The 27036-nt window shown below is 35.4% G+C and overlaps 2 protein-coding genes across 2 annotated transcripts; both read left to right on the forward strand.

Moving 5' to 3' along the window:
• Nucleotides 1-1217: 1217 nt before the first annotated feature.
• On the forward strand, nucleotides 1218-7225 carry LOC147077203 (uncharacterized). The gene is made up of 3 exons (XM_085940741.1): nucleotides 1218-1434; nucleotides 1928-2065; nucleotides 4988-7225. The coding sequence occupies exons 1-3, from the start codon at nucleotides 1282-1284 to the stop codon at nucleotides 6611-6613; spliced, it is 1917 nt and encodes a 638-aa protein (XP_085796867.1). The 5' UTR covers nucleotides 1218-1281; the 3' UTR covers nucleotides 6614-7225.
• A 16491-nt stretch (nucleotides 7226-23716) lies between these two features.
• On the forward strand, nucleotides 23717-25449 carry LOC147077204 (uncharacterized). Its single transcript, XM_085940749.1, has 2 exons — nucleotides 23717-24314; nucleotides 24399-25449. The coding sequence occupies exons 1-2, from the start codon at nucleotides 23792-23794 to the stop codon at nucleotides 25160-25162; spliced, it is 1287 nt and encodes a 428-aa protein (XP_085796875.1). The 5' UTR covers nucleotides 23717-23791; the 3' UTR covers nucleotides 25163-25449.
• The last annotated feature ends 1587 nt before the right edge of the window (nucleotides 25450-27036 follow it).

A 27036-nucleotide genomic window follows, 5' to 3' on the forward strand; every position in this document is an offset into this window, starting at 1 on the left:
TTTTTTTGAGCGGGGGAAGCTTATTTGACAGCACGCAGAGAAAACGTTGCTCGCTCGCGCAACACACATTTCGTACGGATAAAATAAATTATTCAAAATGTAACGATTATAATATTAACACTAAATAAACCTCGCCGTTTCTGATAACAATTCCGGTGCCTTAATTATCCACCTTCATCCCAAATACAGACGATAAAAAAACATAACAAAACACAAAGTGACAGTTGAGAAATTCATGTTTCAAAATGAAGGGAAGTGATAGTACTTACTTTCAGATTCAAATAATACTATAAATTTAATACTTAGTTAGAAAGTGACGTTAATTAAAACTTAGGTAATTGTGCCGCAGATGCCGTCATGAGCTTTTATGATTTTTTTTTTACGAAAACAGTTTATTCCATGTAGACAATTATAATAAATACCCTTTTCTGTCGGCGCATAGGTTTTTTGATCCAATAATTGTTAATTTAAAATTTGAAATGCTCATAGATTTTGATACTTCATTATCACAAACAAGATTATATTATTAGGTACCTAATTATAGGTTGGGGTAGGTTAGGTTAGGTTAGGTTAGGTTGGGTTAGGTTAAGTTAAGTTGGGTTAGGTTAAGTTATATTAGGTTAGATTACGTTAGAATAGGTTAGGTTAAGTTCAAAAAATATATACAATCTCATGACGGCATCAGCGCCACATTTACCAAAATTTATATCGATGAACCGAAAAAGATATACCTAGGTGGTGTTATTTGGTTGTAGATTTACATCAAATAATATATGAACGATAGCAGCACGAATTTACACATATTTATATTACTGCGCTAAACATTATTTATATTGACACCTAAGCATCATTTTTTGCGATTGCCTTCTAATAAATTGTATTGCTGCTACAATTATTAGTTTGACATTTGTAAATTTCTACCTTTTCTTTGTGCGATATATTATTTGTCGGTGAAAATAATTTTACAAATGTGTGCAGTTGTCAAAATTGAGTAAATTTATATTTACAATGAGTGATTTATGATTTTTGTTTTGTGAAACAAATTATTTTATGTGATTTCATCTATTTATTTGTGAAATCATTTAATATTATGTGAAAACTACTTTCCAAAAGTTTTTTTTTTTTGTGAATTTTGATTATTGTATTGTGCGATTAATTCACACCCATTTCTTGGACCGCTTTATAAATTTCGGTGAGAAGAAGGTGGCAACACTGCGCGAAAGTATCTATGGTTCGGAAAACGTTGATACGAAGGTGTATGTCGTATGTTTCCTCGCAAACATGGATATAAAGCGAGAGTATTGTGATGGAGACCAGTATAATGAAGAGGTTAAACTTTGGATTGATGCACCGATGATTGAGCATCCAAATAATCCTGACGTCAGCACTTATGTAAAGCAAGAAAATAGAGACGATCCCATTTGCAATTTAGAGGTTAGTTTTTTTACCGTTAATAATAATTAGCTTTATACCCGTTTACACGTACATTGATTTACTGCTGACAGTGCGTATTATCGCGGCCATAAAAAGAATATGCACGTGTAAACATGTTTTATCGTGCGAGTTGCAAGATTGCTTGAATGAATCAAAAAGTAGGCTTCTGAATTTTCACTTGACAGATGGGATTTGGTCGATATCTGCACCTGCGCATTAGAGCGACAGTGGCAAACGTGCAGGGAATAAAGCAAACTACACGGCGCAGTCTCATTTTGAGGTTAACCGATATTCACGATCTGTCAAAAAGTAGCATAAAATGACACCATCGCGTCTCGCTTAGGGCCGTTTGTGTCGGTGTTCGGTGCGCGCTCGTATATAAGAAGGAGGCTTTTGTATTCGAATAAAGGGACTTTTGTATTTTGTTTATTGATGCTCCAGAGATAAACAGTACTTATTGACAACATGTTATATGAAACGTTGTTTATTTCAGTTCGCTGCGACGGGTGTCACTGGTATCCAAGCTGAGATTGACATAAAGCGCGAATTCACTGAAGATAAAATGCCACCATTTTCTGATGACGATCCTCAACCCGGATGTTCATATTCAGATTACACACCAGGACATGGGGTACATTCAATTTTATATATTGTAACATTTGCTTCTCTATTCGCCGATTTTTATCGAAGGTTGACGTTTAAAATTTCAATAAATCTCGGTACTATTCCTAGCCAGTCGTATTGAAAAAAGTAAGTAATTAATTAATCAATACCTACCTACTTTGATTTAAAATACAAAAAATTGCCGATTGCCTATGGTAACTCAATTTGGAAAGCGCTTGAGAGTATTGTAAGAGCAATTAGTTAAAGTTTTACCTTCTTAAATTATTATGATAGGTTAATTAATACTGGGTAATTATTGACTTTTGAAGAAAACACTCATTAAACCCACATTAACTGATTGTATTGATGCAGGTATGTATTTATTCAATAATTAGGGGAACACAAAATATGACTTAATTGGTAGAAGTGATCAGTATACATATAAAATATATCGATGACCCAATCAAATTTTTTTATAATTTTCAAATAATGTCTTTCTTGGTTTTTTTTAGTAAAGTTGTTATAAAACGCAAACTGTGAAAATCATTTTCCATATAAATATATATCTCCCTATTATAAATTTGTACTGCTTTTCATCACTTTTCAATATTCGGTCAAATTAAAAACAATAATTTCTCGTGCTTGGCTTTGTCAAGGATTTTCGTCATACCCCGATAGAGATGAGGTATTCATTGTAAACTGTGACTATACTATTGTATCGTGTAAAACAGCCTTTTCACACAAAGACGCAGCGTTTACACACCTACTACATGAGCACGAAAGCAGGTGTGCTTCTGCGCAGGTCCGTTTTTAACTTGTATAGCTATAATACTACTTACTGTTTTGCTCAGATCATTATTAAAATATCAGATGTGGTCTACCGGTAAATTGATTTTTTTATTAATTCACAAAATATTTATGCTATAACATTTTATATGTAAAAATTATATAAACCGAGTCATTCCTTCTCGAGAGTGTCGCTCTTTGGATAACTGCCATCCCTATGCGACGCTTAGTATGCGTGCCCTCACGAATTCAGAAGTATGATATATTAAAATATTGTTTAAACTGTTGATCGAAGTCGCCTGATGAAATTTGAATATAAATTCTCTCCCGCGCTTTGATATATCTGACGCCCCGGAAATCCGGGTAGGGAGAGAAGTCGGGACCGCACAGCCTGTTTCATCTTCCGCACTCAGCTCTCCGGTCGACCTGGCGTTAATGTCGCCGTTGGTAGCGCGCCGTCCGTCGATACGTGTAAGTTACACGACCAGTGATGATAAATTGTTCAGGGGGTCTATTCTATGCTTATCGACCGCTAAAGTGATAAAGTGAAAAATATTATCAAACTTAGGGTAGGTTTGTATCAAAATATTAGCACTTATTGTAACAATTACACGAAGCCGGTTTTTATTGTTGCAATAAGTGCGATATTTTAACAGCAGCAAGATATGTGCTGTTAAAATATAGCACTTATTGCAACAATAAAAACCGGCTTCGTGTAATTGTTACAATAAGTGCTAATATTTTGATACAAACCTACCCTAAGTTTGATAATATTTTTCACTTTATCACTTTAGCGGTCGATAAGCATAGAATAGACCCCCAGGGCGGTCAATAGAACTTGGATTTTGTGTTGTTAGAGCACATTCGATGTAAGGTTAGTTGACAGTTGGGTTAAGATGTAGGATTGACAGTTGATGATGGTGAATATTCAAAATGAAACACACGTTGTTCGTAGCACAAATCTCAAAAGAAAGTTTTATTTTTCGTTTAACGTTTTGTTGACCCACGCCTTCTTTGTAGCGAGTATACATACACTTTTAGTTAATTAGACATGAAAGTACAAAGCATTTTATTTGATTACATGGTAGTTTTACGAGATACAACAGGCCCGTAATTAGGCGAGCGGCGATAGACGGCCATTTGGCTGAGCGGACTATACGAAACATGAATGTGGCATCCATAGCTTTGCTCGCACTTTACCTTAAATAGGTCCTCCATACACGTAAAAACGTGGAGGTATCATATCGATATAGTCTGTAACACTGCATACAACACTTTTAATCGTAGCCAAGATAAGATGGTTCTTCCTTTTTTTTCGACCTTGTCCGATCCTAATAGGATCATATGGGCCTCCACAGAGTAAAGGATTGTATAAACAGATTTTTTTGTACGAGAAATGGATGTCAGCCACTTGCTCAACCTATTAGGTCCATAGTCTGACTCATACCTGGTAATCACGACGCAATACGACGACGCTTAAGCCGCGCGGCCATCGTGGGTATTCTAGTTCTTCAAGATGGTTCTAGTATCATATATTAAATCATTTTTGATACTGGTGATCGAGGTAACTTGATAAAATTTGAATATAGATTCTCTCAATTTGGATATTGTTTGTGACATTGGTTTCACTTGTAGGCATCTTCCGACACTGTGCACACTCTCCAATAACACACCGACACAGAAATTTCTAGTTACTACACGAAGCTTACAATATTTTTTATTTAACAGTGTGCAAAACTGCCTCATAGTATGTACTTTATTCTGGTGATCTTAAATTATTTTACCAAGAAATATTAGAAAGAAACACAGTAAAGTGAAAATATCTTATTTACATCAATCTAAAATTTTGCATTCAAAACTATAATTGATTTATACATATTACCAAGAGCAGTACCACAATTTTGTCATAGTCTGTTTTGTGCATTTTCTTTTGATGTTACATTTAGGTGCATTTTTGTAAAACTATTAACGGATCGCTCCGTAACATCATTTGTATTTCATATCTATGTTGGTACTATTACCATTTCTTAACGTCATTTTCATTTTCAATACACTCATAATGTCTAAAAATGCTGAAAGGCATAAGCTTCGAAAAAAATAGCTCAAATAGAACAGTTAAAAATCTAATTTAGAATAATATTGACGATTATTTGGTTTTTTCTAGGTTTCTACTAAAGGCTTTTTCAAAAAGCATCACGATATAGACAGGTGTCAACAATCCTCGCCTGATGGCATCCAAGATAGAATGATACAGTATTCAGAAGTGACGATAGATAAACAAAACATTAAAAGAGAAATCTCAGAACGATCGACTCCGAAGGAACTTCGACTTATTTTGAGAAGAGTAGTACATTTCTCACGTAATTTGATTTGCAGCTTTTGTAACGCAGTTTTTGGATGCGGAAGTGCTCTAAAAAGTCACAAAATAATTCACACGAACGTGAATGCTGATCACTATCAAGAAAATATATTCTCGCAACTAAATCATCTCAAAGCACATAAAATGACATATCCTGGTGAAAAACCTCATGAATGCAGTGTATGTCCATATAGATGCTCACGACTTAGTAGTCTTAAAAAACATGAAATGACACACACAGGTGAAAAACCTTATAAATGCAAAGTATGCTCATATAGATGCTCGCGACATAGTCATCTTAAAAGACATAAAATGACACACACAGGTGAAAAACCTCATAAATGCAATAAATGCAAATATAGATGCTCGCAACTGAGTGGTCTTAAAAGTCATGAAATGACACACACAGGTGAAAAACCTCATAAATGCAAGGTATGCCCATATAGATGCTCACAACTTCGTGATCTTAAAAACCATGAAATGACACACACGGGTGAAAAACCTCATAAATGCAAGGTATGCTCATATAGATGCTCAGATTTTACAAATCTTAAAAAACATGAAATGACACACACAGGTGAAAAACCTAATAAATGCAAGGTTTGTCCATATAGATGCTCGCGACTTAGTAATCTTAAACTCCATGAAATGACACACACAGGTGAAAAACCTCATGAATGCAAGGTATGCACATATAGATGCACGCACTTAAGTAGTCTTAAAAAACATGAAATGTCACACACAGGTGAAAAACGTCATAAATGCAAGGTATGTCCATATAGATGCTCGACACTTGGTAATCTTAAAAGACATGAAATGACGCACACAAGTGAAAAACCTTATAAATGCAAAGTATGCCCATACAGATGCTCGCGACTTAGTGGTCTTAAACTCCATGAAATGACACACACAGGTGAAAAACCTCATGAATGCAAGGTATGCACATATAGATGCACGCACTTAAGTAGTCTTAAAAACCATGAAATGTCACACACAGGTGAAAAACCTCATAAATGCAAGGTATGTCCATATAGATGCTCGACACTTGGTTATCTTAAAAGACATGAAATGACGCACACAAGTGAAAAACCTTATAAATGCAAGGTATGCACATATAGATGCTCGCAACTTAGTCATCTTAAAAACCATGAAATGACACACACAAGTGAAAAACCTCATAAATGCAAGGTATGCACATATATATGCTCGCGAATAAGTAATCTTAAAAACCATGAAATGACTCACACAGGTGAAAAACCTCATGAATGCAAGGTATGCACATATAGATGCTCGCGAATAAGTAATCTTAAAAACCATGAAATGACTCACACAGGTGAAAAACCTCATGAATGCAAGGTATGCCCATATAGATGCTCGCGACTTAGTAGTCTTCAAAAACATAAAATGACACACAGGTGTAAAACCTCATAAATGCAATGTATGCACATATAGATGCTCGTTAATAAGTTATCTTAAAAACCATGAAATCACACACACAGGTGATAAACCTCATAAATGCAAGGTATGCACATATAGATGCTCGCACTTAAGTAGTCTTAAAAAACATGAAATGTCACACACAGGTGAAAAACGTCATAAATGCAAGGTATGTCCATATAGATGCTCGACACTTGGTAATCTTAAAAGACATGAAATGACGCACACAAGTGAAAAACCTTATAAATGCAAGGTATGTCCATATAGATGCTCGACACTTGGTAATCATAAAAGACATTAAATGACACACACAAGTGAAAAACCTTATAAATGCAAGGTATGCACATGCCACATATAGATGCTCGCAACTTAGTCATCTTAAAAACCATGAAATGACGCACACAAGTGAAAAACCTTATAAATGCAAGGTACGAGGGTGGGTCAATAAGTCCTTAGAAAAGCCGACAGGTGGCGCGACTAGTACTGTAAGCGGTTTGTTTTCATGCAGCGGCACTACCGATTCAGTATGCTGCGAAGTTTCAATCAGATTGGTCGGGTTGTTGTTTTTTATTTTCGTACATTTAAAAAAAAAATTTGCTTGTTTACAAAAATGGAGAAAATTGAGTTTAGAGCTGTTATTAAACATTTTAATATAAAAGGGTTAACAGCAAAGGAAATAAAAAATGAGTTGGATTTAGTTCACGGCATATCTGCTCCTTCACTTGCAACTATTTATAACTGGTTAAATGAATTTAAACGTGGTCGTACATCAACAAAGGATGAACCACGCTCAGGACGTCCTGTAGAGGTGACTACACCAGAAATGATCAATAAAATCCACGATATGGTGTTAAGTGACCGAAGATTAAAGTTGAGTGAGATAATTGAGGTTACAGGGATCTCAAAAGGTAGCGTCATTTCTATTTTACATGACAAATTGGGCATGAAAAAAGTTTCTGCAAGATGGGTGCCGCGTTTGCTCACAGTCGACAATAAACGCAATAGGGTGGTGGCCTCTAAAGCCCTGTTGTCGCTCATGCAACGCAATCCGGATGAATTTTTTCGTCGCTTTGTGACTGTAGATGAAACATGGATACACCACTATACTCCAGAGACGAAATAACAGTCAAAGCAGTGGATTGCGAAAGGCGAACCATGTCCAAAGAAGGCGAAAACCGTAAAATCAGCTGGTAAGGTTATGGCTACTGTATTTTGGGATGCACGTGGAATTATTTTCGTTGACTATTTGGAAAAAGGAAAAACAATAACAGGGGATTATTATGCATTTTTATTGGACCAGCTAAAAAACGAAATTGAATAAAAACGGCCTCATTTAAACAGGAAAAAAATCCTCTTTCATCAGGACAATGCCCGTGTTCACACATGTTTACGATCAATGGCTAAAATTGAAGAATTGAAGTTCGAATTGGTCGACCACCCACAGTATTCGCCAGATTTAGCCCCCAGTGACTTTTTCCTTTTCCCAAACTTAAAAAAATGGCTAAGTGGACAACGTTTTTTTTCAAATGAAGAAGTCTTCGATCGGACAAATGCTTATTTTGAAAACCTTCCGAAAACTTATTTTTCTGACGGTTTAAAAAAAATTGAGAAACGTCTAACCAAGTGTATTGAGCTCCAAGGAGATTATGTTGAGAAATAAAAAAAAAATACAAAAATAAAAACTGTTTTAATGCTTTTTTCTAAGGAATTATTGACCCACCCTCGTATGTCCATATAGATGCTCGACACTTGGTAATCTTAAAAGACATTAAATGACACACACAAGTGAAAAACCTTATAAATGCAAGGTATGCACATGCCACATATAGATGCTCGCAACTTAGTCATCTTAAAAACCATGAAATGACACACACAAGTGAAAAACCTCATAAATGCAAGGTATGCATATATATATGCTCGCGAATAAGTAATCCTAAAAACCATGAAATGACTCACACAGGTGAAAAACCTCATGAATGCAAAGTATGCTCATATAGATGCTCGCAACTTAGTAATCTTAAAAACCATGAAATGACACACACAGGTGTAAAACCTCATAAATGCAAGTTATGCTCATATAGGTGCTCGCAACTTAGTAATCTTAAAAGACATGAAGTGACATATACTGGTAAATAATCTTATTAATTCACCGTATGCTCGTATAGATGTTTGCAAAGTAGTACTCTTAAAACACATACAATGAAGACGTATACTGGTGAAGACCTTTTAACTTCAATATATGCTTATGTAGTTATTTGGGAAGATGAGTACATTTCTCACGTATTCTGATTTGCGGCATTTGTAATGCAGTTTTTTGATACGCAAATTTTTGAAAAAGCTTAAAAATGATTCACACCTGTAAATGACATGTATTCTTCTATAGTTGCTCGCATCTTTATTATTTTAGAGTACGTGAAATGACACATTCTGGTAAAAAAAAACCTTATAAATGTAATGTATGTTCATATCGATGCTCGAAACTGTGAAAATGTACTGGTGAAAAACATTTTAAATGCACTTTATGTCCATATCCATATCACGACTGTATCATACTGACAGGCAGAAATACATACCACTATACTACCGAAAAGGAATGAATCACTGGATATGCCACCAGCACATGGTATCATGGAAAACTCTTCTCAGCGGTCAACGCTCAGCATTACTTGCCCTCACTAAGGCTTATAAGACGACTTTTACCGACGCGTTGCCTGTCCTTGCTAGAGTGCTTCTGTTAGACCTGCACATTCAAATCCGTGGTGCCACGACCGCCTTGCTCGGCGGTCGGGGGGCGGAGGTTGGCGGTATCTTCATATCGCCGCCATTACGTCTTGGATCCATGAGCCGGTGCGCTCGAACGGTTATTGTACGCGACCTGGCTTATAACACGGCGCTGCGTGCGTGGCAGGGGAAATGGACCACTTCTTCCAACGGCAGACAAACGCATTTGTTTTTTCCTAATATAAAGTGGCGCATGGAGATAGCCAGATTGACTTTTCAGTTCTTAACCGGACACAGTGGTTTTGCTTCCAAGTCAGTTTGGCCTAATAGAATCTCCGACTTGCTTATGTGGCGAATTGCAGGATGCCGATCACATCCTCTGGGAGTGTCCCCATATTATGTCGGTTGAAAGGGAAGAGCTTCTCAAGTTGGTCCGACCCTCAGTTGAACCGGTCGGCCATTGCGACTTGGTAGGGTAAGGCGCCCAGTGAATGAACAAAACTCTATTATTTTAAAATCATAAGAATTGGGTGATACGGTGATTGGGTGATCTGGAGTAGGGATTTTTTTATACGTTGGCAATACTAATATTCATATGAAAACAACTTCAGAAACCCCCTTCTGCCTCAGTAGCCAAGGAGGTGGGCTGATATTCGGCAGACTTTTTTGTTCATGAAGTTTTGTTCCTAGCTTTACTAAAGAGTGTGCGTGGTCCGAAATTTTAATTGTCACTTTTCTACCCTCTTCCCTGCATTACCCAATTATTGATTTTGATGAAGTAACTGAAGATAATAAAGGTGAGATATCGTTTTATTCGTATGTTTTTTGTGCCGTAACGTTAAATATCAGTGTTCATTAAGTGGTCTTTCTAATGGAGGTTAATTCAATTAATAAACGGTGTGTTTATTATTTAGATTAGTTATAACATATTTATTTATTATTATACCCTTTAATGATTATAATATATAGCTGTAATGTCGATATTTATGTATGTAAATGTATTAAAAAGCTTATAGCTAGTATTTGAACACTTTTTTTAACACTACGGTACCAATTCATTAACCAGCATTTTTAATCTAATGAATGGACAAAAGAATTTAATAATGTATTATGGTTGAAAAGTAGACCTAAACTATTTTATCTATGATTACTTCTCAAATAGGAATATTAACAGTACAATAACATTTTTGTGATGTGGCGCAGATAAATGAGCAACTTTAATGTTTAACAAAATTTCGAAATTTTCGTATTTTTTCAGAAAAATCATATTCAATGTCATAAAATTAGTAATAACATAGCTATACACAATTAATTGTACTGACATTTATGGGTGTAGTTGTTGAATAATAAATGCTTAATATGTTTAATATGCTTAGTTTATTTACTGGTTTTTCTCAGGTTCATACTTTAGATTCCGTGTTCAATTACTGGGATTTTCTTTGTTAATTTATATATTATTTTTTTATTTAACAGATATGGGTTGCACATTATATCTATTAAATTCATTTTAATCTTCATAAGTTATAGATAAGTACAATATTTTTTAAAAGAACTATAAGAATACCTATGCTTTTTTAGAAATTTTACAATTATCCAAAGTCCTTAAGTGTGCATTCACTGGGCGGCTTACCGTACACGAATTTATCGGTTCATGCATGCATATTTTCATAAAAACCCACAAAAAATATGCTGACACGTAAATTACGATTATTTTAGTTTTATGTTATACCTAGATATATTATTGTTTTTGATGTGCTCATAATATGATATAATATAATTTGGTACCTATACTTTCTGTTTATTGTTGTTTTATTCGTACTTCATCCTGTCATTGATTACCCAGTGTTGGGGTATAGTGCAAGAACAAGGTCGTCCGACATAGCTAGGTCCATACCTACGAATCGCGACATGTGAAACAAGTTGCGCGTAGATCTCTTTTGTAGCATCGCTGTGGGGAAGGGAGGGTCGTCCATTGGTCGTCGGTCAGCCGGGTGGTGACGGAACTAATGAGGTATTATAGCAACGGGTTTGTTTCTAATGTTTTTATATACCTATATTCAATATTGAAAAAAAAAATGTAAATGTAGTTGGCAGCCCTGTTATATTATGGGGTTTGGATAATAAAATAGGTTTCACTTTATAATATTATTCTTTTATTATAATCGATTTTTTAAAATCATCATAATCACATAACACTGTTATTAAAATTTGATTATCATATTATTAAAATTTATTGGCTCCACAATCCTTTGTTGATCTTGCCCGCCCCACAAACAGGTATCATAACATTCCTTTTTACGAGAAATTGATGTAAACCACTTGCTCAACCTATTTGGTCTATGCTCTGGATTTAAACAGACAGATTTGAACAGACAGAAAACAGACAGTTGTTATTATTGTACAGAGTCCAACAAGAGTGCCGATTTCAGTGACATCCCTAGACAAAATACCGCTCCATTTTTTATCATCTTTATGACTTCAATACCTACTGATACTGCCTAAAGCGTGGCATCCTCAGAAGATCCAAGGCCATGACGAGGCCTGAATAATCATTGGGCGGATTCATGCAGACATGAGCCGATCAACTGCGAAAGAGACATTTCTAGCTTGTAAGCTTAGATGTACGACTAACTATTGTCACCCTTTTGCAACTTCAACAAAATTTAATAGAATCATTCTAGCCCTTAATGTATATAAAATCCTGCATTTTTTATACCTACATTAATTCTAGAAACAAGCCAAGTAAACCCTAGCATTACACTCATTCTCCTAAACTCTAAAGCTTTATTCAATTCATACTTAATAATTATCATAAAAGCATTTACCTATATTAAATTCATTTGCATTATAATTGCCATAGCAGCATTGTAAAAGTAAAGTCAATGCATAATAATTAAATATAAATAATTCATTCATCTCAAGCCATACAATATACCTAATCGTATCAATTAGTCTAGTTTCACTCAAAACTGTTTCATATTATTTTGTAAAAATATGTCTGATCGAATTTGCCCAGCAATAATTATTTCCCAGCCGCCGAAAATTCAAAAAAATACGCACGCATCTTCCAAAACGCCGACGGTGTACTTAGCAAAGAAATATTTGAAAATTATACCTACTAGGTACGAGGGTGGGTCAATAATTCCTTAGAAAAAACATTAAAACAGTTTTTATTTTTGTATTTTTTTTTTATTTCTCAACATAATCTCCTTGGAGCTCAATACACTTGGTTAGACGTTTCTCAATTTTTTTTAAACCGTCAGAAAAATAAGTTTTCGGAAGGTCCTCAAAATAAGCATTATTTGTCCGATCGATGACTTCTTCATTTGAAAAAAAACGTTGTCCACTTACTTAGCCATTTTTATAAGTTTGGGAAAAGGAAAAAGTCACTGGGGACTAAATCTGGCGAATACGGTGGGTGGTCGACCAATTCGAACTTCAATTCTTCAATTTTAGCCATTGATCGTAAACATGTGTGAACACGGGCATTGTCCTGATGAAAGAGGATTTTTTTCCTGTTTAAATGAGGCCGTTTTTCTTCAATTTTGTTTTTTAGCTGGTCCAATAAAGATGCATAATAATCCCCTGTTATTGTTTTTCCTTTTTCCAAATAGTCAACGAAAATAATTCCACGTGCATCCCAAAATACAGTAGCCATAACCTTACCAGCTGATTTTACGGTTTTCGCCTTCTTTGGACATGGTTCGCCTTTCGCAATCCACTGCTTTGACTGTTCTTTCGTCTCGGGAGTATAGTGGTGTATCCATGTTTCATCTACAGTCACAAAGCGACGAAAAAATTCATCCGGATTGCGTTGCATGAGCGACAACAGGGCTTTAGAGGCCACCACCCTATTGCGTTTATTGTCGACTGTGAGCAAACGCGGCACCCATCTTGCAGAAATTTTTTTCATGCCCAATTTGTCATGTAAAATAGAAATGACGCTACCTTTTGAGATCCCTGTAACCTCAATTATCTCACTCAACTTTAATCTTTGGTCACTTAACACCATATCGTGGATTTTATTGATCATTTCTGGTGTAGTCACCTCTACAGGACGTCCTGAGCGTGGTTCATCCTTTGTTGATGTACGACCACGTTTAAATTCATTTAACCAGTTATAAATAGTTGCAAGTGAAGGAGCAGATATGCCGTGAACTAAATCCAACTCATTTTTTATTTCCTTTGCTGTTAACCCTTTTATATTAAAATGTTTAAAACTCAATTTTCTCCATTTTTGTAAACAAGCTATTTTTTTTTTTAATGTACGAGAAACACACAACAACCCGACCAATCTGATTGAAACTTCGCAGCATACTGAATCGGTAGTGCCGCTGCATGAAAACAAACCGCTTACAGTACTAGTCGCGCCACCTGTCGGCTTTTCTAAGGACTTATTGACCCACCCTCGTACCTAGTAAGTAATAATTTTTAATAATGCTAACAGACGCGCAGCGAAGGGTCTACTTCGGCTTCGAAACCCAGGTGCCTAACCACCTACAAGCTTTGGGTATGTTGCGAAGCGTGCCTTTTTGTCATTTTTCAGTGAAGGAATTTGTAGTAGGTATTATTTTTATCTTGCCTGGAGCTGACCTGTGTCCCAAAATGTTGAGTCATTCGGTTTTCGTACTCTCGAGCGAGACGTCGGCCGCGTCCGGCGTCGAAGTCTCCGCCAATAAAATTTATTATTTTTTTATAAATATTCTTGTTAAATGTACATATACGCTGTAACTTGCTGTAATCAATGTATTCTTGTCTAATAAAATACGCCGTTATTCTTGAAATCCTTGTTGTCACTCAACAAGGATGTCCCCGAAAGAAAAAGAAGACGCAATATAACCCATGTCGATGTTGCAGATCACAAACCTTATATGAAAAATTTTACGATTTTGACTTTATGGTATCAATAAATAGACAAAAATCGACAACAATTTAACGGATTGGTAAAGCTCCTATGTCAAAGAGAAATATAGCCCTGTTTATTGATATTTTAATTAAAACTCCTATATGTCATATTCATCGTATTATGTTGCACAAACCTCCCTCGCGACGTGAGTTAAGAGTTTTGTGAATACATGTTAACGCAGCGATGTGAAGTTGCTGCACATTATTTCTATATCAGTTCATTTTATGAAGCTATCAGTGAAGTTTTACAAGCAAAACTGTATACAAAAAGTACCTATTTTATTAGAGGTAAAAGTCTTTTAGGTCTACGTTTTTGATAACTTTAACCCAAATTATGAGTTCCAGAAGTAAAAATGCAATTAGCATTGAAACCAAAGAGATTGAAGACTGTCAGAGGAGTCCAATCTCTTTGATTGAAACTAAATAAAAATCAAGAATTGTCGGTATGTATAAACCTATACTTTTAGATTCTGTTCAAGATAATGGAAATATTCTAGCGACTGAGATAATAGAAAGGTATATCAATGATGTAAAAAGAAACAAAAGCAAAGTGCATGGAAACGAAATATATCTGCAAATAATAGAATGAAAGAACAGGAATACCAGGGCCGAGTTAAAAGACAATATCAGTAAAAAACATTATGTAAAAATAAAAACAAACGAAAGCTTGGTCCACGTTGCATCTCACAAGCATGTGTCTCATCTGGAAAGCGGTTTTTCTCACAGATATATCAAGAAACCCGGGCACTTCAGCCACTTTTGGTTGAATATGTAATGGCCACAGAGAAAATCATACGTTTCTTTCCTAATAGATTGTATAGACCCCAATCAGAAGCTATATAAGAACTCTGGAGGTAGGTAGAAGGGAGTATATTATCTATCATTACCATTTAAAGATGAACGAGGAAAGAAAATAAGTTTGCCGATAAATGTTCTGTAGGTAATACTTTCGCCATATGAGATTAGAGTGCTAGAAATCAAAACCAGCATTGCAAGGACAATGAGCGAAATGTTCATACTTGGAAAAAATATGCTGAAGAATTTATCGATTCACTACCACGAATGGAGTCACATTAATGCCATAAAGATCCATTAAGACTTTTTCTTGAACCGGTGTTTCGTAAGAAAATGTGCCTTTGTCGAGTTTACAAAGATAGATGTAATGAAACATCAAATAAGGCATTGTCATAGCTTACATTTGATGAAGTTCACTTATAAGAAGACTTACAAGCTCCGACATTTACATCTCTTGATTAATCACCTCACAAACCTCATACAAAATTAGAAACCGGTCTATTAAAATATTGAGCAATGGGTGCGTGTGTCAAAATAAGAAAAATGTTCTTGAAAATTTAATGCACTCCTCGAATTGGCAGTAAAATATCAATTCGAGATTAGGTAGGCACTTTCTCAAAAATATTTGGAGTTGGGCACAAGTAAATGGAGAAAGATTCTGTACATGCTGCAATCGAAAGAAAATTGAAAAACAGGGAAATTCATCTGCCATCTGATTATGCAGTGGCTAGGTACATGAAAAGCCATAAATATGTCATTTCCTTATAGAGCGGGCTATGCAACTCGTGATGTTTTACTTAACTAATGTACTAGTGACTTCGGTACACGTTAGTAAGATCCAGAAGCAAAATAGGGGATCCAATATTGTTAACGATGTGTGTCACTTGGCTTACCTTCCAAATGGAAAAATCTAGTACAGAATTAATTTTAGTCATGATCTTAAAGAGATACCGAGACGACCGAAGATCATAACAGTTCCAATTGTTTATCCAAGATTGCACGGTTCAAGAAGAAATATCGGCCAACAAGTTGAAACACCTGCAGAAACTAAAATGTGTGATTCCAAGAGACTATTTACCATATTTATAATTTAAATAATTATATAATGCATATTATGTTACAATTCAAAAAAATCTTCATACATAACTATGTTGGGTTTGATTCCATTGGTTATTTATAAACATGTACATTAGTTAAATATTCATTATTTGTATTAATTAATTAACTATGCAGCCATTAAATATTTAACTCGTATGTCACGCAAACTGTTTCATTATTTTTTAAATAAAACTTATTTACTTTTCTCATAAAATGTAATGTAAAGAAAAACCTCCTATGTCAAATATTTTAACAAATCTGAGTGCACAATACTTCTATGGCATGGTAAATGTAATACGGTTTATGTTAGTTACAAATAAAGGTATAAAATCTATTAAAAATACAAAAACATTAGACTTTATATATTTTTTTTTAAATAAAAGACTTACATTATCAAATAAATCAGTTTTAACCTTCTCCTGTAAAATCGTATTTTTTTACTTGGAAGGTTTGTGATCTGCAACATGGATGTGCCACACTATCAAAGGTCCGGGAGGGGTACCAGATCCTACGTCAGACCCTCCCTCATTCTTTCGGAGATGACACTAGGTACCTATCTGATAAAAGGTGTTGTATACATAACTAACAAAATAATATATACCACTAAATCAATTATTGAAATGCCATCTCTACTTCAATGGTCAATATTGCTAGACCACAGTTTCAGATACATCAGGTACCTACATTAAAAAATACTACACCTGACAACTTTCAAAACTTGCGAGCGAATGACAAAAATATTAAGGTAAATTAAATAGGTACCTAACCATGTACCAACCTATTATTAAAAAATGTACACGTGTCATTGCTCAGCTTGCTTGCACAACGGAAATTAACTAGACGACGCGAACCCGTCAAAAATTAAAGTCTTGTTAAACCTTTTACCTATGTTAAGTTTGTTTCTAACCACTGGAATGAATTTTTTAATGGGATATTATTTTCATCTAAAGTTTGGGTAGGTACCTACCTATCGACCTGTTTCTATATATAGGTACCTAATGATTATCCTAGATTTGCCGCAGTATTGAATCAAATATGATTTTTGACACCTAGTAGACACGCATATAGAATCGTACAATTTCAAAAGATTTCAGATTTACTTACATAACATACAAGGTCTGTCAGAATATTTTCGTTGGTAGGTAATTTAGAAAGTTTTATAGAAAATGTGTGCAAGCCGAGAGAATACTATCCCGAAAGAAAAAAAAGCCCTTGACTTTATTTTAAAATGGATTTTATTGAATTCGCCATTGAGCAAATTTTGTCGGAAGTGATCCATAAATGCCCTCGGAATTTCGCAAAAGCTCTTTTTTGTGCGAGAAACAAAAATAAACTCATTTGTACATTTTCAACAAAGATGGAAACGCGCACTATAATAATAATTGCCGAAATACTATAATTTCTTGGATGGGCTAAATAAATTTCGGTGAGAAAAAGATGGCAACACTGCGCGAAAGTATCTATTGCTTGGAAAACGTTGGTACGAAAGTGTATGTCGTATGTACTCTCGCAAACATGGATGTAAAGCGAGAATATTGTGATGGAGACCAGTATAATGCAGAGGATAAACCTTGGATTGATGCAGCGATGATTAAGCATCCATATAATCCTGACGCCAGCACTTATGTAAAGCAAGAGAATAGAGACGATCCTATTTGCAATTTCGAGGTTAGTTTTTTTTACTATTAATAACAATTAGCTTTATACCCCGTTTACACGTAGGTACATTGATTTACTGCTGACAGTACCTATTATCGCGGCCATAAATAGAAAATGCTCATGTAAACATGTACTATCGTGCAAGATGCAAGATTCCTTGCATGAATTAAGTTCGCTTCTGAATTTTCACGCGACAGTTGAGATTTGTTTGATATCTTCGCCTACGCAGTAGAGCGACAGTGGCAAACCTGCTGAAAAAAAACAAATACACCGCTGAGTCTCATTTTGAGGTTAACCGATTTTGACGACATGTCAAAAAGTAGCATAAAATGACAACATCGCATCAATACAAATCTTGCAATCCATTTTTCACTAACTTTCCGATCAGCTAGACATTTGAAACTTTTATAATGTATCAGAACACGATTACAATGCATTATTTTAATACTTTTAGCCATCTTTATGCAGAATTGAATTAATTTTCAGTTAATTCTGTTTTGTATGGAAAGTTATTTCGGAAAAAAATCGTTAAAAGTAATACACTTTTATTGTATGCGAAGAGGGTCCTAGCAACTAAATTATTACTATATACATGCGTTACTATGAAAATCAATAGGAAATGTCAAAATGACATTTCAGTATTCTATATTTATTCAGTACTTATATTATCTATCAAGTACAAAAAAAAGTATTTATTAATACATTGAATTGTCAAGTTTATATGATTCTACAGAAAATTTAAAACCGTGGTATATAAAAATTTCTTTTTATCTTGTAATTATTATGTATTTAATTTTATATATTGAACATATTATTCAAAACATTGATTTTGAAAACACTTCTGACAAAATATATAACAAACGGAAGAAATCTTTTTTAATGCCTACTTTGATTTAAAATACAAAAGCCGATTGGCAATAGTAACCCAATTTGGAAAGCGCTTATTATTAACTGCGATATTATGGTTTAGTTTAGGGAGGGTTTCATGGAATTTTGAAAAGTAATTTAATGAAAACAAAATATAAGCAGCACTCGAGCGGAGCGCTCGTTAATTTTCTGAAAATATTAACACAGTTATCTAATTTTGTGTTTGATTTTTTGTTAAATGGCCATTCTAGCTCAAACGGTAAAATTATTTTTTCCGCGAGACGCCGCGACAATGCTGCCGATTTTATGACCCGGAACGGCGCTCCGGTCCATTTCGAGCCCTGTATATAAATATGCCTCATAATGTTTAGTGTGCACTATTTATGTTTGATTTGAACAGCCTACTTCCACCTAGATAATAAAACTTTAATTTGTTAAATGTAAATATTGACAACATGTTATATGAAACGTTGTTTATTTCAGTTCGCTGCGACGGGTGTCACTGGTATCAAAGCTGAGACTGACATAAAGCGCGAATTCACTGAAGATAAAATGCCACCATTTTCTGACGAAGATCCTCAACCCGGATGTGCGCATTCAAATTACACACAAGGACATGGGGTACATTCAATTTTATATATTGTATCATTTCTCTTCTCTATTCGCCGATTTTTATCGAAGGTTAACGCTTAAAATTTCAATAAATCTCCGTACTATTCCTAGCCAATCGTATCGGCTATGATTATATCAGTGGCGAAGTGTGGAGGTAGGCAGTTAAAATCCGTTATGAATAGTGGACATTTTCTTTTTTAAATATTAATAACCACGCCCTTGCTTTTTCGTATAAGGTGGTTGGGTGGGTTAGTTGCATTGCTGTAGGGCTAATTAGGTTCCTCCATTTATATCTTTAATTTTCTTTTTGGCCAGGAATAAATATTTTGTGTAGTGTTCTATTGCTTAGTACTTCGTGAGGCTTTTGGAAGTCAATTTCATGATTATGCTGTCTACACCGAGTCCTGAGAGTCCATCGCTCCCTTTTTAGTATAGGGCAGTCGTTGATGACATGCCACACAGTCCGAGATGTGTTGTCGTCACATGGACAACAATCATCATCTCTCAATTTGAATCTTTTTAGATGAGCTTGCACCGCTCCGTGGCCTGTTAGAATCTGTGTGATATTTTTAAGTTCCTGCCAAGAGTGATGGCAGAGTTTATGTTTGGAATAAATTTCTGCGTTATTGATCCTGTCGCGGATGTTGTGTATCTGTGGTTCCATAGCTCTATTGTGTCTTCGTTTAGTTTTTGTTTTGCGTAACTTAGAGGGAAGTGTGTGTAGGTTAAAGGTCTATTATCTGTTGTGGCTTGTTTAGCGTATTTATCAGCTTCCTCGTTTCCGGCTATCCCTGTGTGACTTCTTATCCAGAAGAATCTAGGGTTTGTCCCTATCATTCGAAGCTATATTGATAGTGTTAAAATGTCTCTTACAAGTGGGTGTGTGGATGATGGGTTTTGGAGAGCTACCAGACTGGATTGGCTATCTGAGAATATGTTAACATAGTCGTATCTGTAGAACTTTAATTTTTTCAGTGCCCACTCGAGAGATTCTTTGATAGCAAATATTTCTGCTTAGTAAACAGTGCAGTAGCTTTCGATCTTAAATTTTCGGGGGGTTATTAATGTTCCATTTTAGTAGGCTACAAAAGCTGCCCCTACTTTGTCATCGATTAGACTGCCATCTGTGTAGTAGATCTCCAATCCTGTGATATGGTATTTTGTTTTAGTGTCTTCGTCAACTGTTCCTATGTGTTCTATATTTTCTAGATGTCGGATACCAGGGTGTGGAAGTTGTGTGTAATGTATTTTGTTTTCGTATGTTCTATCTGTAGGTAAGTGTCGGGGAAGTATGTGGCTTGTTTTAACTTGGTATATTGTAACATAGATAAATAATGCATGTATGTGTGTACCTATAATGTTAAAACATCCGACTAGCTCAGAAACAAATGCAGCGGTAAAGCCTATGACCCCAACTCCCTGTAAGAAGCAAACCTACTTATTTACTTGGTCGTGGAGACCGTTGCATATGTTCATAATGTTTTCAAGCTTCCAGTGCTCCCTTTAAGAATGTTTGGTAATTATAATGAAGAATGATAGGGCGCCATCGATGCTCAGATTCCTCCAACTGCGCGTACCATACACGGGGCACAAATCAAGGCAAAGAATTAAAATAATAAGATTGGTTTTATAGGTTCCGAGACTGGACACTTAAGATTTATTAAAAAACAAGAAGAAGCAATATTATCACGTGGCACAACAGCCAAAGTATATTAATAAAGGGTTCCAATTGAGATTCAAACAAATGCCATACCTAATACAACGAGAACTAGAGTTTCTGTGGGGAGTTATTAAAGATTAAAAACAAGAATCTAATCGTAAACAAGGTGATCGATAAATACCGGTTGAGAATCGACTTCCATCTTGTGCGGCCGGTGCCCGAGACCGGCACGCATGCCTCGTTCAAAACTGGACTTCACTCGTTCCCCTCCGGATGTTGACTGTCCCGATCCACGGACGCATTCTAACGTCACGGCACAGAAAAGCCAACTTAAAGATGCATGCCTTGCAGTCTTGCATGTTAACGACGATAAATTTCTGAGGCAAAATGTTGCCATAATGTTCATAACGTATTTTATTCTAGGGTACGAGAATAAATATCGTTACAATATTCCTATAAGTTCTTGTATTTTTATATCTATCAGCACTTTGCCTGCCAGGACTTGTGCTGACGTTAGTGATATGGTGCGATATCCCTTGCAAATTGATATTGCGAAAGGCCTTTGCGCGGAATTCAGTCTTTTTTGGATTGGATAGGTTAGCTCCACATCTCCATGATATATAATTTTCAAAACTTCAGGAGATGCCCCCCAAGTGGCTCTTGCTGTTTTTAAAAAGAATTTTCCAATTTGAGCTGCTTTCTTACATAATATCGTCACCGTTCAGGCAAAAGTCACCAACCCTGAAAATGGCAGTTTTGAGTTGAGTATGTCACCCGAAGCGTAAAATTATGTTCTTTAAGATGCAAAACTCACCACGGTACATTAGTTAGTAAAATTTTGCTTAAATCCGAATTATTTGTTTTTCACTAAATGACTTTCGATAAAATCTTAACAAGCAAAAGTCATTATAGGTGAATAGACATTATTGACTATATAAAAAAAATAAATCCTTCGTTATAAATATACAAGCAAAAGTCACTATACTATGGATGGTGAGTTTTATTGATCCTTCTTTTGGCTAACGTTGTTCAGATTATTAACAAGCAAAAGTCACCAAACCATAATTGAGCTCCCTTGCCTCCTTCAAAACCTTCCAGATGTTTTAATTAGCATCAAAAAGTAAAATTACCTTAAAGAAATTATTAAGAAGACATAAGAAAATAATTTAATGTAGATAAAACCTTAAAAACATTAAAATCTGATTTTTCCTGCATTTTCAAACTTTCAAATTGCGATATCTCAAAACTATGTTTTTAGGGTTGGTGACTTTTGCCTGAACGGTGACGATATGTAGTCAATGTGTTTCGCCCAATTGTTGTGCCTGTCTAGTATTATGCCATGAATTTTAAAGGAATCAACCAACTCTTTTGGTTTTCCTTTACACTGGATTTCTGGTGTCTGTATTTTTCTTTTGTTGATAAATATTACATTTGTCTTTATATCTGAAAATGTTAGTTTTGCGTTTTCACCCCAAGAGTTTACTTTTTGAAGCACGCTATTGATTTTTAATTCCAGTTTGTCGATATCCTTTGCTGCTATCAATATTAATACATCGCCAGCAAAGGCTTGTATGTGTGTATTGGGGATAAGAGTATTGTTAATAGACTGTCTAAAGCGTTATTCCATAGTGTTGGGCCACAAGTGATCAGTATTCATATTAAATATATCGATGACCCAATCACATTCTTTTATAATTTTCAAATAATGTCTTTATTGGTTTTTTTATTAAAAGTGTTGAAACTAAATTGAATATCAGTTTATAGGCACTCCTGTAAAATTCATTATTTGGTCTTTGTATAGCTTTCATTCTCATGTCTTCAATTATTTTATCAAGAAATATTAGAAATAAACAGAGTAAAGTGAAACTATCTCATTTACATTAATCTAAAATTTGGCATTTAAAACTGTAATACATTTACATATATTACCGAGAGTTGCACCACAATTGTGTCGTTCTCTGTTTTGTGCATTTGCTTTACGATGTTACATGTAGGTGGATTTTTTATATAATATAAACGAAAGAGATCAGAATACTTAAATAAATGTACATATAACCATATCTAAATTACAGTGGTTCCGTAGATTCCAGTTTCCTTTCTTGGACGTTCCCTTATAGCTGACCACCCTGAAATGCAATCATATTTTGAGCATCTAAAACTCTCCACCCCTCACGGTCATCCGATTATCACAGGGCAGAGGCAGAGTGAAGCTGCCTTCAGCAAGCTCATTTCTTGATTATGTTTAATTCAAAGTAAGCATTATATCATACATCCCTCCAACTTTAAACTGTTACCAAAGTGAACGGTCACAATATTTAAAAACGAGCAAGTGGACTGTATGAATATCGGGTAGTATTGCGGCTACATGTAAAAGGAGTTAGCGGGGAATATCGAATAACGGTGCACGATGCGCTGGCACCATATAATAGATTCTTATTGGTCGTTCCCTCATGACTGCAGATCGTGACGAGCCTGAAGTGCAGTAATCTTTTGAGCATCTAAAACTCTCCACTCCTCACGGTTATCTGCTTATCTCAGGGCAGAGTGAATGCTGCCTTCAGTAAGCTCCTTCATTTAGTTGCTTCAATGCGCCGATGCTCTATATATAATATCTATGTTGGTACTATTACCATTTCTTAACGTAATTTTCATTCTCAATACACTCATAATGTCTGAAGATGCTGAAAGGCATAAGCGTCGAAAAAAATAACTCAAATAAAACAGTTAAAAACCTAATTTAGAATAATATTGACGATTATTTTTGTTTTTTCTAGGTTTCTACTAAAGGCTTTTTCAAAAAGCATCACGATATAGACAGGTGTCAACAATCCTCGCCTGATGGAAACCAAGATAGAATGATACAGTATTCAGAAGTGACGATAGATGAACAAAACATCAAGAGAGAAATCTCAGCACGAGAAACTCAGAAGGAACTTCGACTTATTCAGAGAAAAGTAGTACACTTCTCACGTAATTTGATTTGCAGCTTTTGTAACGCAGTTTTTGGATGCGAAAGTGCTCTAAAAAGTCACAAAATAATTCACACGAACCTAAATGCTGATCAATATCAAGAAAATATATTCTCGCAACTAAATCATCTCAAAGCACATGAAATGACACACACAGGTAAAAAACCTCATAAATGCAAGGTATACCCATATAGATGCTCGCGACTTAGTTGTCTTAAAAGACATGAAATGATACACACAGGTGACAAACCTCACAAATGCAAAGTATGCCCATATAGATGCTCGCGACTTAGTTGTCTTAAAAGACATGAAATGATACACATAGGTGACAAACCTCACAAATGCAAAGTATGCCAATATAGGTGCTCGCAATTAAGTAATCTTCAAAAACATGAAATGACACACACAGGTGAAAAACCTCATAAATGTAAAGTATGCACATATAGGTGCTCGCGACTTAGTAGTCTTAAAAACCATGAAATAACACACACAGGTGAAAAACCTCATAAATGTAAAGTATGCACATATAGGTGCTCGCGACTTAGTAGTCTTAAAAACCATGAAATAACACACACAGGTGAAAAACCTCATAAATGCAAGGTATGCCCATATAGATGCTCGCAACTTAGTCATCTTAAAAACCATGAAATGAGACACACAGGTGAAAAACTTCATAAATGCAAGGTATGCCCATATAGATGCTCGCAACTTAGTTATCTTAAAAACCATGAAATGAGACACACAGGTGAAAAACCTCATAAATGCAAGTTATGCTCATATAGATGCTCGCAACTTAGTAATCTTAAAAACCATGAAATGACACACACAGGTGAAAAACCTCATAAATGCAAGTTATGCTCATATAGATGCTCGCAACTTAGTCATATTAAAAACCATGAAATGACACACACAGGTGAAAAACCTCATAAATGCAAGTTATGCTCATATAGATGCTCGCAACTTAGTCATCTTAAAAACCATGAAATGACACACACAGGTGAAAAACCTCATAAATGCAAGTTATGCTCATATAGATGCTCGCAACTTAGTCATCTTAAAAACCATGAAATGACACACACAGGTGAAAAACCTCATAAATGCAAGTTATGCTCATATAGATGCTCGCAACTTAGTAATCTTAAAAACCATGAAATGACACACACAGGTGTAAAACCTCATAAATGCAAGTTATGCTCATATAGATGCTCGCAACTTTGTCATCTTAAAAGACATGAAGTGACATGTACTGGTAAATAATCTTATTAATTTACCGTATGCTCATATAGATGTTTCCAAAGTAGTACTCTTAAAACACATACAATGTAGACGTATACTGGTGAAGACCTTTTAACTTCAATATATGCTTATGTAGTTATTTGGGAAGATGAGTACATTTCTCACGTATTCTGATTTGTAATGCAGTTTTTTGATGCGCAAATGCTTGAAAAAGCTTCAAAATGATTCACAACTGTAAATTTCATGTATTCTTCTATAGTTGCTCGCATCTTTATTATTTTATAGTACGTGAAATGACACATTCTGGTAAAAAAAAAGCTTATAAAAATGTAATGTATGTTCATATCGATGCTCGAAACTGTGAAAATGTACTGGCGAAAAACATTTTAAATGCACTTTATGAGCGAAATGCAGAAACATTTGTCATAACTAAAATTTCCTTAGCAGAAAACACTATGCAGAAACACTGTCCTTAGTTAAGATCATTTTTATTGAAAACAATACCATATTTAAAAATTCTCGTTAGGTAAATTAGGTAAATTATTTTATAATCGTTAAACGATGACAAAAATATGACAACTGCATTTTATAAATGCAATAACTATAAATACATATTAATATTTAATTATAATACTCTTATGTTTCCGTTATAAGTCATTATACGTGATTCCACAGGCACCACAAGATTTTTTTTTAACATGGTAACACTAGCATCAAGTGTCATTCTTCATCTGGTATTTTGTATTTCTGCGGGCTGGCGTATAAAAATAAAATAATATTCTGCAAGTACATGCCAAACGAATTAACACTATCAATATCCATATTGAGATACATTGTCAAATGAATTTGAGTGTATGGACTGTGTTATAGACATGCGAATTTATTTTGACAGCAGCTGTCAGTGGTAAATGGTAATACAGAAGGGGGCGTGTTCATAACAAAAGTAGTCTATGGTTAAGGATTCCTTAACTCTATACTCAGGATTGTCTATAGTTAAGTCATCCTTTTCGGCGACTTATCCTTAGGAACGAAATCTTAGATTGTGCATTCCGCTCTATGTCCATATCCATATCAAGACTGTATCATACTAACAGGCAGAAATACTTACCACTATACTACCGAAAAGGAATGAATCACTGGATATGCCACCAGCACATGGTATCATAGAAAACTCTTCTCAGCGGTCAACGCTCAGCATTACTTGCCCTCACTAAGGCTTATAAGACGACTTCTACCGACGCGTTGCCTGTCCGTGCTATAGTGTTTCTGCTAGACCTGCACATTCAATTCCGTGGTGCCACGACTGCCTTGCTCGGCGATTGGGGGGCGGAGGTTGGCGGTATCTTCATATCGCTGCCATAACGTCTTGGATCCATTAGCCGGTGCGCTCGAACGGTTATTGTACGCGACATGGCTTATAACACGGCGCTGCGTGCGTGGCAGGGGAAATGGACCACTTCTTCCAACGGCAGACAAACGCATTTGTTTTTTCCTAATATAAAGTGGCGCATGGAGATAGCCAGATTGACTTCTCAATTCTTAACCGGACACAGTGGTTTTGCTTCCAAGTCAGTTTGGCCTAATAGAATCTCCGACTTGCTCATGTGGCGAATTACAGGATGCCGATCACATCCTCTAGGAGTGTCCCCATATTATGTCGGTTGAAAGGGAAGAGCTTCTCAAGTCGGTCCGACCCTCAGTTGAACCGTTCGGCCATTGCGACTTGGTAGGGTAAGCCGCCCAGTGAATGAACAAAACTCTATTATTTTAAAATCATAAGAATTGGGTGATACGGTGATTGGGTGATCTGGAGTGGGATTTTTTTATACGTTGGCAATACTTATATTCATATGAAAACAACTTCAGAAACCCCCTCCTGCCTCAGTAGCCAAGGA

The sequence above is a fragment of the Rhyacophila brunnea genome, unplaced genomic scaffold (assembly GCF_057557595.1).
Source record: "Rhyacophila brunnea isolate RB1 unplaced genomic scaffold, BYU_Rbru_1.0 scaffold_13, whole genome shotgun sequence".
Lineage (NCBI taxonomy): Eukaryota > Metazoa > Arthropoda > Insecta > Trichoptera > Rhyacophilidae > Rhyacophila > Rhyacophila brunnea.